Consider the following 16812-nt stretch of genomic DNA (forward strand, 5'->3'; position numbering starts at 1 on the left):
TGTTTTGCCTATGCAGCATTGATTTAATAGAAAGATGATTACTTGAGTGAGCAAACATATCAATTGTGCTTTAGAAACTGCAGTGGAACTACTTATACAGTACACAGTAAAACAAAATGTATTTTATTTTCAAGTTATTTACATTTTACACCCCTCCCCTCACATACATCACATTAAATGAATTGATTAAACAGATCATTTTATGAAGCTGCAGACTGAGGCAAAGTTGCTTGAGATGCTTGTAATGCAAGTTCAATGTATCCAGATCTCTGGGTTTCTGTCTTCACAAAAACCTGTTAAAATGAAACACATTAGGTAGCCTGCAAACGTCTGAACAATCTAAAAGAATGGAACTAGCCTAATATTCTAACTGACTTTATCATTCTATGAAAATAAGTAGATAGATGCCAGAAACACCTGCAACTATCAAGCAGTGAAGGGAGTTCTTTGATATTCAGCAAGGCTATAGCTGTAAGACATTTACCTAAAAGCAGTCTCCTCCACTGGCAAACGGCTTCTATTTAAATCATCTTTGTGCAGTTGCAGCATTAGTGCAGAAAACCTGGCTCATCTACTTCCTCTCCAAACTCTATGTTAAGGAGGTTTGTAGAACCTAGGGTATTAATTCACATGTTTACATTCATACATAGCAAACTATACCATACCTTAATTAAGTCTAGTCCTTGGAGATCTTGTTCTTGTGATTCTGTTGCTGATTGGCAATCAGGATGGAGCATATGATAGAGGGTTACTAAGCTTGCAGCATCATCAAGCCTGAAATATAAAGTTAATTTGTGAGGGTCTTTTTAGAAGCTTTCATACCGTTACTCCTCTCTGGAAGCAAATTTATCTAAAACTATCTTGTTCTTTTGATTAGTAAAAATTAAGAATTGCTTTGATTCATAGTGTTCTGCTACAGCACATCAGATTTAAAGGCATACTGCTGAATGGATGTAAGCCACTGTGCAGCAATCGAAAAGATGGATCTCTGTCAGCTGAATGGTTCACATTCAGTCTCTATTTAGATTAAGAAATATATTTTCTGCAAGGAAGTATGACATCATACCTCTCAGATGAAAATTCATTTAAATTTCAATGCATTACTTGTTCATTCTTAATAGTTCCCCACCCACCCACACCTTCCTTAATCTACCAGTTTTTCATATACCAGCCCTTGGTTTAGGTCTAGACAACCCAATATATTTTGCAGATTTTTATAGTCGCATCACACATGCTCCTTTACACTATATACTAATCAGCTGTTTGCATCATCCTCTTATGTCTCCATTACTCCTTGTGCTGCCAAAGTTTAATACCATTTGGCAGTTAGCTTTCCTTCTATATCATTAGGGTACATGCATTTAAGAAGCCTTACCTCCCACTGAGTTAATATGGCTTACTCCCAAGGACTGCAGCTTTAGTAAGTTATAACATTAGGCATAAGGAAACCTACTCTGTTGATACCCTACTCTGGAGATCTCGGCAGCAGCCTTACTCAGTTCAGGTAGATATGTTCCTGAATAGTAACAGATGCTCCAGATGTGTGTGTGAATCTGCATTATTTATTTATTTATTTATTTATTACATACAGATGCCAAGAATGAGACTTGGAACTGGAAATAAGTCTACTGCTAGTAGCAGCAAATGGTATTAACAAGTGACTCATGACAAACTTCAGAGTTTCTTAACAGTCATCTTAAGAGTCCAGCCTATAGTTCTGAAATAAGAGCCAACAAATGCATTAATCCTAAACACATTTATCAACATTACACATACAGAGTTCAACATTGCTCTGAATGGGGCACAATACTGCCATGGGAAACAACTTGTGCAATTCCTTTGTGCATAAATGTTTAACTCAATAAACAGCACTTACAAATCTCTCTGGAGCATGTCTATCAGCAATCCATCTGTCTTCTTTCTATTTACAAGGTACCACACCATCCCTCCAAAATGTCTAGTTGATCGCAGCAGATCATATTTTCCGAGCTTTTCAATATCATCATATGTCCGATGATGCAACTGTCCAGAAGTAGAAACATAACAATAGCTTTAAGCACATTTCCAGATATGGATGCAAAAAGCTGTCTCAGCAGCACCTGAAAGGCTCCCTGTAATGCTGGCAACTCACTCTGATGTAGTCAGACGAATCTGCCTCAAATTGTACAAGGCAACGATCAAGGAGCTCTTCATGACGGTCTTGAAGAAATACAGTCTAAAATAACAATTGTTACATAGTAATGAAGTGTAGTGTGTCCCACATCAAAAACACAAGTCAATTAAAGTAATAGCTCTATTCTAGACTGCAGCAATTTGACTGAGGCTTCCCAACCAGGTAGCAATCAAGAAAACATTTTGGGCCAGTTCTGTAGGACTTTAGGAAAAGCTGGTCAAGTTAGGGTTGTTAACCACCAGTTCCTGGGGGCCATCATGATTCCTGTGCACTATTGCTTCAGCCCTATCTGCCATGTTTCTTTATGATGGAATGCCCAGCACACAGAGGCCCAGTTCAGACTATCCCTGCACTCTTTCCATCTTGGTTCAATGGGTCCATCAGCCATTATGTCTGAAACAGTGGGTTAATGGTTGATTAACCAAGATCTTCAAACTGCAGGTTTAATTAAACTAGGAGGAAGTAGGGGTGGGGATCAGTGAGAAGGGAGATTGTGGTCCCATTGCTTGTTCCCACTTGCTAAATTATGGTTTAGAAAACAAGTAATGGAGTACCCGAGCCAAGCCACAGTGTTTTAATCAGTTTTATGTATGATACAACATTTTTGTATTTTATGTTGTTCCCCACCTCGATGCAGAGGGAGAGGCGGGTAATAAATAAATATATTATTATTCTAAGGACAAGCTAGAGGCCAATGCTACAGTATTCATAATTATCAAGCTAGCTGAGATAAAGGCATGAGGACACTTGACAGGCTAAATGGCCGGGCCTGATGATGTGCACAACAGGTAAATTAATGACTTTTCACAAGGCCTAGCTAACACCAGGTTTACCATAAGGTTTTCATCTTTGAATATAGCTGGAGGGCTAAGTTTACGCCCTTCTCTTGGGAAGTAGATCTGGATCATCCTGTCACGTTCCTCCCAAGTGGCCTTGCGTAGTTGTCCGTTGGTTTCTCGAACTACAATGAAACGCTCCTGAAATTGAAAACATTTAAGTAAGCTGCAGGCTTAGTCATTAGTTCTGTTAATTCTCTGAATTTTGAGGAAGATGGGAAATAGTGTGAACTTAAAAGATCAACTGTTACTCAGAAAAGCTCACTAGTTTAGGAGCTCACTTGATGTTGCTGCTGCCGCCTTAGGAACTGCCTTGCCGACTCAATTCCAGCAATGTTCTTCCACAATAGCCAAATGTGCCCAGGAAGATCACAAATCGCATGACACGGAGACGTCAGACATGCTTCATTTAGCTGCTATACCCAGTAGGCATTTATAGGCCTCTACTGCAAAAGTGTTTCTAATCTATTTTTTACAGTCATCAATACTAAAGGCAACAGCATCTCATAGCAATTAATTCCTAAAGTTCATTATGCATAAACTTATCTTAGAAATACAGTAAGGAAGACAGGACAGTATTCAATCATCCAGACCAGACAACAATTTGACCCTTGTTAACCACACAGGAAATATTTTGAGGAACAAATGGGATGAGACCGAGTATAGCTCAATCCTGGAGGAAAGAATCTTTTTTCAAATCCATTAACAGTATGAAACAAAAACAGTAAAAATCAAAAACCCAATCAGTCCTAGAATCTATGCATCCTGATTTCTAGAAGCAGCTACTGCACAATAAGCTTCTACATTATTATTATTATTATTATTTATTTATATAGCACCATCAGTGTACATGGTGCTGTACAGAGTAAAACAGTAAATAGCAAGACCCTGCCGCATAGGCTTACAATCTAATAAAATCATAGTAAAACAATAAGGAGGGGAAGAGAATGCAAACAGGTACAGGGTAGGGTAAGCAGGCACAGGGTAGGGTAAAACTAACAGTAGAAAGTAACAGTAGAAGTCTGCACAACATCAAGTTTTAAAAGCTTTAGGAAAAAGAAAAGTTTTTAGTTGAGCTTTAAAAGCTGCGGTTGAACTTGTAGTTCTCAAATGTTCTGGAAGAGCGTTCCAGGCATAAGGGGCAGCAGAAGAGAATGGACGAAGCCGAGCAAGGGAAGTAGAGGCCCTTGGGCAGGCGAGAAACATGGCATCAGAGGAGCGGAGAGCACGAGCGGGGCAACAGTGCGAGATGAGAGAGGAGAGATAGGAAGGAGCTAGACCGTGAAAAGCTTTGAAGGTTAACAGGAGAAGTTTATATTGGATTCTGTAGTGAATTGGAAGCCAATGAAGAGATTTCAGAAGCAGAGTAACATGGTCGGAGCGGCGAGCCAAGAAGATGATCTTTGCGGCAGAGTGGTGAACAGAAACCAACGGACTGATGTGAGAAGAAGGAAGGCCAGAGAGAAGAAGGTTGCAGTAGTCCAACCGTGAAATAACCAGCGCATGAACAAGCGTTTTGGCAGAAGAGACAGACAAAAATGATCGAATCCTGGCAATATTATACAGGAAAAATTGACAAGATTTAGCTACTGCCTCAATATGAGGAATAAAGGAGAGCGAGGAGTCGAAGATAAAGCCAAGGCTACGAGCTTCCTTGACCGGAGTAAGCGTAACATCATTGACAGTAAGAGAGAATGAGAGATGAGGAGAAGGTTTAGGAGGAAAAACAAGCAATTCAGTCTTTGGCATGTTAAGTTTCAAGCGACGATGAAGCAGCCAAGCTGAGATATCTGAAAGACATGCCGAGATACGATCGTGAACATCAGGAGAAAGTTCCGGAGATGACAGATATAGTTGTGTATCATCGGCATACAGATGATATTGGAGGCCATGAGATTGAATAAGCTTGCCCAAGGGCAACATGTATAAGGAAAACAACAATGGGCCAAGCACCGAGCCTTGCGGAACCCCTACTGAAAGGGGAAAGGAGGAAGACGAGCTGCCATTAGTCAACACGCTGAAAGAGCGACCCGCTAGATAGGAGGCAAACCAGTTATAGACAGAGCCACAAAATCCAAGGTCATGAAGGGAATCTAAGAGAAGATCATGATCAACCGTGTCAAAGGCTGCAGTTAGATCAAGGAGAATAAGAACGGAATAATGGCCTTTAGACTTGGCAGTAAGGAGATCATTGGTGATCTTAGTAAGGGCTGTTTCGGTGGAATGCAGAGGACGGAATCCAGATTGAAATGGATCCAAAGCAGAGTTACTAGAAAGAAAGTCAAGAGAGCGAGAGTAGACCGCACGCTCCAGGATCTTTGAAACAAACGGCAACAAAGAGACAGGTCGGTAGTTAGACAGAGATAGCCTATCAAGAGTAGGTTTCTTGAGAATGGGAGAGACTGTAGCATGTTTAAAAGCAGAAGGAAATGAACCAGAGGACAGAGAGAGATTAATAATATGTAGCAAGGAAGGGAGGATAGCAGGAGTAAGATTAATAAAGACGCGAGAAGGAATTGGATCACGAGAACAAGTGGAAGGCTTCGAAGAGCGCAGTATTGTAGACAGTTCATCCGCAGAGACCGAAGGAAACGCAGAGAAATTTGCAGGAGGAGCTGACAAATGAGGAACAGGAACTGGAAGAGGAGCAGAGCTGGCCAGATCAGAGCGGATAGTTTGGATTTTAGCATTGAAAAAAGAGGCAAAGTTATTAGCAGACAGAGAGGCGGGGAGAGATGGCGGATTAGGCTTCAGAAGAGAATTGAAGGATGCAAAGAGCCGCTGAGGATGCCTAGCATTTGACTGGATCAGCGTTGAGTAGTACTGCTGTTTGGCCAGTGAGATGGCAGAAGAGAAAGAGGAGAGTACAAATTTGTAATGGACAAAGTCTGCCGGTCCCTGGTCTTACGCCAAAGGCGTTCAGCTGCCCGGGAACAAGAGCGAAGGTAGCGGAGGGAAGAGGTGAGCCACGGTTGGGGTTGAGAAGGGCGAACTATCCGAGTTGTAGATGGAGCAAGATTATCAAGAGTTGAAGATAAGGAGGAATTAAAGAAGGAGACAGCTGAGTCCAAGGAGACAGCCGAACAGACAGAAGGAAGGGAGGAGGCTAGAGACTGGGAAAAAGCCTCATAATTGATAGATTGCAAGTCACGACAAGAGCGAGAAGCGGGAGGATTATGAGTAATATTGAAAGAAACTAGGTGATGATCTGACAACGGAAAGTGAGCAGTAGAAAAGTCCAACACAGAGCAATTCCGAGTGAGAACAAGATCCAGACAGTGTCCAAGGGAATGTGTGGGTGCATCAGACCAAAGCTTAAGATCATAAGAGGAAGATAATGAGCGAAATCGTAGAGCTGCAGCATCTTGAGGGTCATCCACATGAATATTGAAATCACCCAAGATAAGAGTAGGACAGTTATCAGAGAGGAACTACAGCTACTACTGTGTTCCTGGGTGTACAATAATATGCTGAAAACTGCATTTTCTTGTAGATTATAGTGTTTGTTAGCAAAATTATAAATTGGGTCAAATCACAACAAAGTTCAGTTTTGACAGGATAACTAACAGACTTACACGGTGTGGGATATTGTATGTGATGTCAGTGAATACATATTTGTAGGGTTCAATTCCATCTAGAATCTTGTCTTCCGCTAATACATCATTAATCGGTTTCCGCTCACTTAATACAGGAGGCATTCTGAGCCTCTCTTTAGCCTTCTCAACAGCTTTCCTTGTAGCCTAGAGACAGAAGAAAGAATAATCGTACAGAAAATTGTAATACTGGAGACCTAAGATCAGCAATGCCTTTTATTCATACCACTATTTTAAAGGGGGAAATGGTTTAAGGCAGTCTTTCCCTCCAATGTGTTGGAATGCAACTTCCAGCATTGTCATGAAACAGGAAAGAGATCAATTACTGCAAAATCATTTCAAGAAACAGACATGGGGGCAGTTATACAGATGAGCCAAGATATTTCAGATGTTTCCTTAAGTCATACTTTACATCATTTTATAAAGGTATAAATTGTTCCTATTACACTGGAAAACATTTGGCATATGACAATTGTTCAAAATATTCGTCAAAAAATACAACAGTGATAAATGTAAAGCACATGCATTTTAGATAGAATACCTACACACTTACTGTTCTGCATTCAAAGAAATAATTTTTTAGATACCCCATGTGTGCCTGGAATAACTGCTTTGCTGTTCTGTTAAACAGAATCTATGGGGAATCTATAGCCCTCCAGTTGTTGTTGGACTAGAACTTCTGTCAGTCTAGGAGGGGTGAGGATCCAACGTGACTATAACTTCCATCATCTATGACCAGTGACCATGCTGGCCGGGGCTTATGGGACTTGGGAGTCAGACAATAATTTGAGGGCTATAGATTTCTTATCCATGTTTTTTTTTAATATAATTTTTATTATTTAACAACACATAATAAATCATATACATATATAACATAACATTTCTCTTATTTCTTAGCTATACATTCTACTTCTTAACTAACTCAAATTAATAAGTGCCCCCCACCCTTGGGATATTATTCTAATTTCCAAAATTGCACTTAATCTTCTAGCGGTGTTCCTCTCCCTTTTAACAATACATAGAATCATAGAATAGCAGAGTTGGAAGAGGCCTACAGGGCCATCGAGTCCAACCCCCTGCTCAATGCAGGAATCCAAATGTTCTAAGAACAATTTCCATATCTCTTCAAAATCATTGTTTTTTATTATTCCCCTTCTAAATCTAATATTACATGTTAATTTATCATTTATAGCAATATCCCATATTTCTTTATACCAATCTTCTATATCATAATCTCCTTGAACCTTCCAATTTCTGGATATCATTAACCTTGCAGCTGTTAACAGGTTCGTTATTAATTCTTTTTCCATCTGATTACATTTAAGATTTCCATACACTGATAGTAATGCTACACTTGGTGTTTTTTCTCATCCATGTTAAAGGGTTATGAATATTAGTCTACAAAACAAAGGAACTTAGAGACATTTTTCTTCAAAGAAAGGGCCCTTATTTGCATTACTACAGGTTAAACTATGCATGTATTTTGTCAATTCTCATTGTATTTGCCACTGGGATCAATATGAGACCCACTGATGATTTCTAATGAGAAGGTATGTGTGGCGTTACACCCCACAAGTCAGTTCCCAAATGTATGTCTGATGTTTGTAAGTGTGTGGTTTTTAGAATGTTGGCCTGAGTGGGTGGAGTTAGAATGTCTGAGGAGTGGGGAGGAGTGATATATAAGGGAATGACTGAGGGGATTGTTAGAGACTTTTTAGGTACTCTTAGAGTCTTTAGTGCTCTGTGTGTGTTAGCTCTTGGTGTTTAGAGTACTTGGGTCTGGAGAATTTGAGGTTCAGGGTAGAGAGTGGTGTCTTTGGAGTGTGGTGTGCACATAGTTGCTGTATATTAAACAATACTGATAATAAAGAAAGCTCAAGAGTGATTGTGTGAGAGAAAGGAAAGCGTGTATGTGAATGGGTGAAAGGATTGGATGAAAGGTTTCAAAAAGTTTTTAAATGTTTTATTTGAAACAAAGCTTGTGAACTTTTAAAAATAAATTTTAATCATTTTGTTTTAACTACCACAAAAATCCCACGTGTCTGTTTGGCATTTAACATCTGAAGTTTATACATTTAGCATCCACTCCTGACAATAATTCACCTTAGCACATATAACTCACAGCATATTATTTTATTATTGAAATCCTTCTCCATTTAAATCCCTTTCTCCTCATAGTTTGGAGAAAGGCGGTGTTTTATCACTCGCCTCAGGCGTATCAAGTGGTGGTGCTTGGCTTGAGCAGGGAGTAGCCGCGGGCAGGCCTGGTGTTCAGAGCCTGTGTCGTGGCAGGATGCTCTAAATCTGTTTGTGTTTTTTATGTTTCAATGTTTGTATTTGTTATTACTATTTGGTGAGAAATGTTTAGTATCTGATGAGGCAAGTATATTGTTTGAATACTTGTGTTTGAATAATTTCAATTATTTAAGACCTCTTGGGTGCTCTTCTGATGCCACATGGCCAAAACAAATAAACAACAACCCAAAGTGTCTGATTCACCCCTTAAAATCAAATACATTATATCTAAAACTTGATATTGATATACCTCCTCCAGCTGTGATTCTGTCATCAGCTTGTAAGTTGGGGGTTTAAGTTCCTGTTTTATGGGTTTAAAAACCTTCTGTAAATTCAGCCCTGTCATCTTGTAGAGCAAGTTCTGAATTTTTTCATCTGTAAAGCAAGGCTTTGGTACATCAGATATCTTCTCTGTAAAACAAGGAATGGGTCCAAACAGCAGAAAAGTTAGAACACAACAGTTCAAATATTTATGTTAAAGTATGGTGGGAAAAAACACCAGACATTTAAAGAATACTAATATTTGACTTTCACTAAGTGCCAGCGGTAACTCCATACACATATACCTGGGAGTAAGCCCCATTAAGCACAGTAGGGTTTACTTCTGAGATCTTCACAAAAGACAGGCAGAACAATCCTATTGGTCAATGAGAAGCTATAGCAGAAAAACCACCAAATCGAAAGCACTGCCAGGCTTGTGCTGGTGGAAGTGTGTGTGTGTGTGTGTGTGTGTGTGTGTGTGTGTGTGTTCTTTGGTCTCCTTCCTTTCTTATATAGGTTTTATGACTTTCAAATCACTGTAGCCAACTTTAATTCTCAAAAGAATTGGGTTCATAAGAGACTGGATGGAGATGAAGACTTCTAATTTCAAGGCCTAAATAGCCTGTAGTTCTAAAAATGCTGCTCAAAAAGGCATTTATCCTGGCTAAAACTTCAATTTAGAATCAGGGACTATAATATCCAAGTGATAGATCTTTCAGCGGTGTTTATAGAAAGGAGATGTTGGACACAGGGAACACCTTTTGGCCCGATGCCATTCCCCTTAATTTTATTAATTTGTTTTAGCCTTTTTCATTTATTTATTTATTAAAACATTTGTATCCTGCCCTATATCACTGAGATTTCATGGCGGTGTACAGATAAAAACAATTCAACAGTATAAAACAATAATGTATACAGCTAAAAAACATATTAAACCATTAATCAAGCTAAAATCAGTAGAAAATTTAAAAGCAAAAACAATTAAAACTAGCTTTAGGCAAATTTAGCTCTCAAGGGCTTTGATAAAAAGCCGCATTTTAACTTGGCGCCGAAACAAAGGTAGTGTTGGTGCCAAGTTAAAACGTGGCTCCTCCAAAGGGAGGGTGTTCCACACAACCAGGGTGCCACAACAGAGGAAATCCTCTCCCATTTCCCACCATAATGGATGTCTCACATTGGTGGGATGCAGAGAAGGGCTTCTGATTTGGGGACACACAAATTGGCTTACAAGATTAGAAACAATAAAACGCCAATAAAATAATCCTAATATGTGCGTGTTGGTTATGGTTACTCAACCAACCTAGAAAGGCACTTTTCATCATTCTCTAATGCACTGCAAATGTGTTTTTTGGGTGGGGTGGAGCTGAGCCCTTGCTCAACTTTAGCCCAACCTTCAGCCTGAAAGGCTCCAACTGCACACTTCAAACTTCTCACCCCACTGAACTAATAAGTCAAATTGAGCACTAGATGACTGCATCATCAAGTGATGGCTTGCGTGTGTGAATGCACCATCTTAGACTTAACGCCACAAACACAATGTCCATATCATAGTCCCTTACATAATTTGTTATGTTTGGAGTCTTTTTAACATATTTTAGGCACCAGGTCTAAAATAAGCTGTTTCCCCTTCCCACTAAAACTTTTGATGAATTCTGACTTGCCTTTTCTTCTTCTTCCTTTGGTACCTGTTGCTCTTTTGGATTACATCTGTATGTTTTTAGTTTGTTTCTGCTATTAAGGTTAAATCCAGAGAGTAACCCTGCACAGTGGGTGAACAAATGCTTTCCATCACAAGGTCCCAGGTTCAAGCCACAGCATCTAATTAGTAGAGGGTGAAGGGATAGACTCTTCTCTCTGCTTGAGACCCTGGAGAGCCACTATAGCACAATCTCATGTCCTCTGTATGTTTTGGACAACCACTTCCATAAGCCCCAGTTAGTATGGTCAAATGGTCAGGTTTATGCAAGCTGTCATTCAAATCATATGAAGGGCACCAGGTTGCCTACCCCTGGAGTAGACAGTATTGAGCTTAGGCTAGTTTGACATTAAGCATTTTCCTGTGTTTCTTTTATTTATTTTACAAAAGTCACCCTGGGCATCATCCACCTAGAAAAACAGGATATTTCCAAAGAGTAACCTCTAAGGCTTCTCGTTGGGAGTCACTTCAGTCCCAGTGAATGGCAGAGAAGACAAAGGGCTGGGTCCAGATTAAGTGAATTTAGGGCACAATCCCATGCAGGTTTAGACAAAAAAAAGAGTCCCACAAATCTCAGCATTCCCCAGCCAGCCTGTTTTAAATCCTATGCATGTCTCAACATGCATAGGATTGCGCCCTTAGCTCCCACTGATTTGTGACTGACGCCACGACTAACATGTCCCATTGATTTCAATGGGTCTTTAGACAGAACTAATGTAGTCTGTCTCTAACCCAGTGGCACCGCTTTCTCCAACCTGGCGCCCTGCAGATTTGTTGGACTACAACTCCCAGCGTCCCTCACACAGCGTGGCAGATTAGGGGAAGTGGGGAGTTGCAATCCACTTCTGGAGGGTACCGGGTTGGGGAAGGATGAAATGGACGGACGCTCACGTCTGCTCCACGCGCTACCAGGAGACGCTCCAACGTAACCATCTCCCCTTACCCAGGAGGCGGCCGTTGCCGGCGCGCTTCCAGCACTTAATGCAAAGAAGCGACTCACCCGCCTCCGGGCCTTGGCAGAGCCCCCGCCATTCCCAGGGGTTTCGGCGCTCGCGTGAGCACTTCGGAAATAGCGACACCACGGCAGCCCTGCCGCGCCACAAACGCCCCGATGCTCCTAGCGCCGCCATGGAAAATGGATCCGGAACGGCTCCAGCAGGTGCTTCCGGGTTACCACGCAAGGCGTTTTGGGAAACGTAGTCTTGAGTAGTCAGTTTGACCTACTGTGATGTAATCCTATATAAGAGTTTGACCCTCCCTGTGTGTATATAAGTAATTACTGGAACTGAGAGATCAAAACCCTCATTTATTCAACTTGCAGTAGGGAAGAAACAAACAGAATTTACATCTTTGCAATGGGGTAATTTGGTTTATTTGTAGATTAGAAATTCAAACAAGCAAGCTTCTAAGTGCCTTTTCTCTTGCATCAGCTAATCAGCCATCTTAGCCTAAACAGATTGAATCAGGACTTGGAAAAGGACATGGTCTTTGACAGCTTCATCCTATAGGTATGTGCTCTGAGACAGGAGCTCATGGAGTCCCAGAGTGTCCCAGTCCAATATCTGGAACAAAAAAAGTTCTGTGCTACAGTTGCTATAGCAGAGTTGTGCTGCCCAAGTCCTTAACGGTAGTCCATTTGTTTTTAAACTGTGCTGGGGGAGTAGTGTTCCTTTGCTGAGAGAAATAATAAATTAAATCAAGATTCATGTGAGCCTCAAGTGCCAGCTCACAGGGGAGGCTGCCCACTGTGCCTCTGAATGATTTGCTGCACTCCTTACTTTCCTCCCCGTGATCAGCCTCCACTGATATGTGTGTTGTTTCCCATTGGATGTGATTAGATCAGATCATTTGAATACTAAAGATGCAGAGATGCTGCAATATCACCTGCCTTTGGAAGAAGCAGACTCTCAAGCCCTTTTCAGAAGTAGCCTCCATACAGTCACTCTATGCCCGCTCCACCACCCCACAGTCTCTGCATATCTCCCAGCTCTGCCTGTGTGACATCTGCCCATTCAGGAGAAGCTCTAGGTGGGGAGTATACATTGTGCGTGATTGGGAACCCCGGGGCTTTCAGGGACATGTGAGGGGAGCCTATATATATATATAGCTGCATGCATGTCTCTGTTCAGATTTTCCACCAAAGATGCAGAGGTTGGAAGTGGAGTTGGTGTGGATGTTGCCATTGGGGGTAGGGACATTGAACGCATGGAGAGAACTTGTGAAAGGGGCTTCAGACTCCCTGAATCAATTAGGCACTGTCCTATTAAATACAGCATATGCTCTAGACCGCTCTAGATGTTGAACTCCAGTCCCATGGTTGGCTAATGGTTGAGAGTGGCAGAAGTATCTGGAAAGCCATAGGTTCCCTATCCCTGGCCTAGGGGAAACCCTATCAAAGGCCTGCACAAAAGCCCTACTAGGAAGCAGTGACTCTGCTATTACAATTTTAACACTTTTGTGGAGCCCAAATCAGCAGTCATGGTTCCACAGGGGGCGGGGAAAGAGCCAGCTGTCGGAATTTTGGAAAACATTGCTTTACTCTTCTATTGGTTCCTTTCCAAAATTCTTAAACCTGCTCAACCAGGCACCAATAAGCAGAAAGAGAAGATGGCAGTAGGTCACTCTGCTGATGGAGCACTGGATAGGTCTGCACATAGTGGAAGACAGGGCAGGCCTAACATATTTTGCTATCTGAGGGAGAGGTGTCCCCTCACATGTAGGTTAAGGTGCACAATATCCCAAACCAGCTAAGGGCATGCTGGGAATTGTTGGCTTTTTTCTGTCTAAACTTGCATAGGATTGTGCCTTAAGTAATCTTGGCTGGCACATGTGGCAGAAAATCCCACAGCACCTCTCCCCAGCCCTGACAGTAAAAATTAAATAATATCAAATTAAATCAATAACAATGAGCTTCCCTTTCATGACGCCCAAAATCTGCTGCCTGAGGCAGCCTCCTCACTAATAGTAAGGCCAGGGCTGGAGGGAGACACAGGCTGCACAGTGCAGGGTTATACTGTTAGAGCCTGCTGAGGCCCTTTGCCAATGCTGAGAAACTTAAAAAAAAACACCTGAAGGGAAATGGAGAATAGCTTGTTTTCCAAATTTGAGGCAAAGATTTTCTAGAGGGAGGGCTATATACCCTATTAGGGAATTGGGAAGCTATTTGGCTACATGCCTAAAAGCCACTCTGGCCTTGTATGTGCATTTGGATGGCAACCCAGAGTTCACTTGAATTCACAGAAGTGCTTAGGAAAACAATAGAATTTATTAGGTTAGATCCAGGCAAAGTTAAAATCATATTCATTTTCTACTTGAGTGGTAACAGCTGCTGGAAGGATTAGCTTTGCTGGCACTTGAGATAAAGTTAATTCACTCTATATTTAGAGCATAGATCAAGGTATATTTAGTTTGTAGCGCTTACAGAAGTACATGCATTTAAATCTTGTAAGTATATTAAACACTCTGCAGGCACTTTCAGAGACATGAAATTAGTCCACAGCTGACCTGGCACCAGTGGGCATAAAGCATACATGTATAAGTATAACACACTGGGCGAAGAGTCGTAAGTGCCATCAGTACTTGACATCTTTGGGCAGCTTTGGGCAGCTACCAGGGCTCCTTGACAGGGCCTAGTGCTGCTGCCTGCCTTGGTCACCAGATACTTTTTTCTCCTGGCCTGGCTCTCTGAACAACATCAGGCAGATGGGCCTAGTCATCATTTTAATTTCCCAGAATGCCCTCAATCAAGTGTCACTCTGAGGAATTATGGAACTTGTGCTTTTCTAGTGCTTGAATGAACTTTCCTTTTTATAAATATGCAACAGCCCTCCATATATTGATCCTGCAGTGTCACTTCAAAAACAACAGCTGTGTTTAATTTTAAAAGGGTTTTCAAGATGTTCACACACACACATACAATCTAACGGAAACAAAACAGTTACAACTCAGACCCTGTTCAGACACACACAAATGTGGTTGAACATTTTGAGCTAAACATTATGGCTTAATGTGTCATTTGAACCTTGACTTAGCTTGCTGTGTGAACCATTCCTAACCATAGTGGCTACATTATATTATTATTATTATTATTATTATTATTATTATTATTATTATTATTATTATTATTATTTCTATACTGCCCCATAGCCAAAGCTCTCTGGGTGGTTTACATAACCATGGTTTAAACATGGTCACTAACCATTTGCTGCAAAGGGGTTAGCGGTCTAACCATGGCTTAGTGTGTTGTCTGAACAGGCCAATGTGAAATAGCTTAGTCTTTGCTATAGATGGAAGATACTTTGATTCCCAACTGGTGGTTTGAAGCCTCTTTGGAAACACATGGGAAATTGCCAACAGCCAGTGCAGCAGAGGGATGAAAGCCTGATAAGAGGTGTTTATACCTAGAGTGCGTTCACCAGCCTTCTAGCACACACATATACATTTCAAAACTTAATTGAGCCCAGGAGCATTCTGTTTCTCAAGGTTTCCAAGGAAAGCCAACTAAACAGAATGCTGGTTGGCTGGCACTTATGACAATCATAAAGCCACCTCGCTCCCACCTCCCTACCTGGCTGTGCAGAGCATTGATTGGCTGGTCTTTATGATAATCACTAAGCCATTCCCCTCCAAAGAGTTTGAAAATATTTGTTAAAAACTCAGATGGGCAGCCATAAGAAAAAAAAGGAGATGAATGAATATTTAAATGGCTAAACATGTAAGGCACTTGAAATAAAAAAAGCTTTTTAAACCTCAAAGCCTGATGCATGATGAGAAGTGAACAGGGTGAAAATCTATGCTGGAGATGAAGTAAGTAAGGACATAAGAAGAACCATGATGGATCAGACCAAAGCTCTATCTAGGCAAGTTCTACACTACTGCTTTAAAATGGTTTATTATTTATTTATTTATTAAATTTATATACTGCCCTATAGCCGAAGCTCTCTGGGCGGTTTACAAATTATTGCATTTATATCCCGCCTTTTTTCCTCCAAGGAACCCAAGGCAGCATACATAAACTTCCTCCTCTCCATTTTATCCCCACAACAACAACCTTGTGAGGTGGGTTCGGCTGAGGGTCTGTGTCTGGTGCAAAGTCACCCAGTGGGTTTCCATGGCCGAGTGGGGACTAGACCCAGATCTCCAGACTCCCAGTCTGACACTTTAGCCACTACACACTGGCTCTTATAACAGTTTTGACAACTGTTGGGCCGCAGGATATACTTCATATACAGTTTTCAAACGGTCATATCCTGCTTGGTGTAGATCTGGCCCTAGTCTAGCATTCTGTTCACAGAGTGGCCAACCAGCTGTTCATGGGAAACCCACAAGTAGCAGTACATGAGTACAATAACACCCTTCCTGCTAGTGTTCCCCAGCAATTGATATACATAGGCATATATTGCCTCTGGTACTGGAGATAGCATCAGGACTATTAGCAATTGATAGCCTTATCCTATATGAATTTGTCTAATCCCCATTTTAAAGCCCACTTCAGAGGGGGGTGCCTCTATTTCAGACCCAGGGGTACTAATTTTCAGTCTATGGTGAGTATGTTTGCACTGGGCAGGAGCATATCATTCTAAAGGAACTGCAGTGAAAGTTGTCCTATCATATCTGGTCAGCACTAGATTCACTCCAGAGCTGCTCTGTGACTAAATGTGGAGTCTAAGCTGTGAACCGTTCAGGAGCTTCAGCTATTGGGAGGTATAGCAATGTAATAAATAAATAAATAGGCTTGGAATGGGATCTTGCAGGGAAAATACAGCGTTAGGAAGACAAAAGGACACAGTCCAGCTAAAGTCCCATTGCATTAAATAAGAGAGATTGAGACTTCAATCCTATGCACATTTACTTAGGGGTGAGCCCCATTGGCCTCAACTGGATTTACTTCCAAATAAGCCTGCCTAGGATTTCACTGCTTAACAGCATGTGTGTAAGTCTGCCATTGAAATCCAGGGC

The 16812-nt window shown here is 41.3% G+C and overlaps 1 protein-coding gene across 1 annotated transcript; it reads right to left on the reverse strand.

The window, feature by feature from the left end:
* Positions 1–92: 92 nt before the first annotated feature.
* MRPS22 (mitochondrial ribosomal protein S22) lies at positions 93–11990 on the reverse strand. The gene is made up of 8 exons (XM_063132242.1): positions 11855–11990; positions 9148–9308; positions 6585–6749; positions 3007–3150; positions 2132–2215; positions 1877–2022; positions 666–774; positions 93–293 (listed from the first exon to the last, which is right to left on the reverse strand). The coding sequence occupies exons 1-8, from the start codon at positions 11982–11984 to the stop codon at positions 201–203; spliced, it is 1032 nt and encodes a 343-aa protein (XP_062988312.1). The 5' UTR covers positions 11985–11990; the 3' UTR covers positions 93–200.
* Positions 11991–16812: the final 4822 nt, after the last annotated feature.

The sequence above is a fragment of the Elgaria multicarinata genome, chromosome 8 (assembly GCF_023053635.1).
Source record: "Elgaria multicarinata webbii isolate HBS135686 ecotype San Diego chromosome 8, rElgMul1.1.pri, whole genome shotgun sequence".
NCBI lineage: Eukaryota > Metazoa > Chordata > Lepidosauria > Squamata > Anguidae > Elgaria > Elgaria multicarinata.

Excerpts from the sequence above, each read along its gene's own strand:
- MRPS22 (XM_063132242.1), bottom strand. The coding sequence starts at position 11,984 with ATGGCGGCGCTAGGAGCATCGGGGCGTTTGTGGCGCGGCAGGGCTGCC. Across the intron at positions 3,151-6,584 it reads CATACAATATCCCACACCGT|GAGCGTTTCATTGTAGTTCG; the intron begins GTAAGTCTGTTA and ends TTTCAATTTCAG. Across the intron at positions 2,216-3,006 it reads TCAAAGATGAAAACCTTATG|ACTGTATTTCTTCAAGACCG; the intron begins GTAAACCTGGTG and ends TTGTTATTTTAG.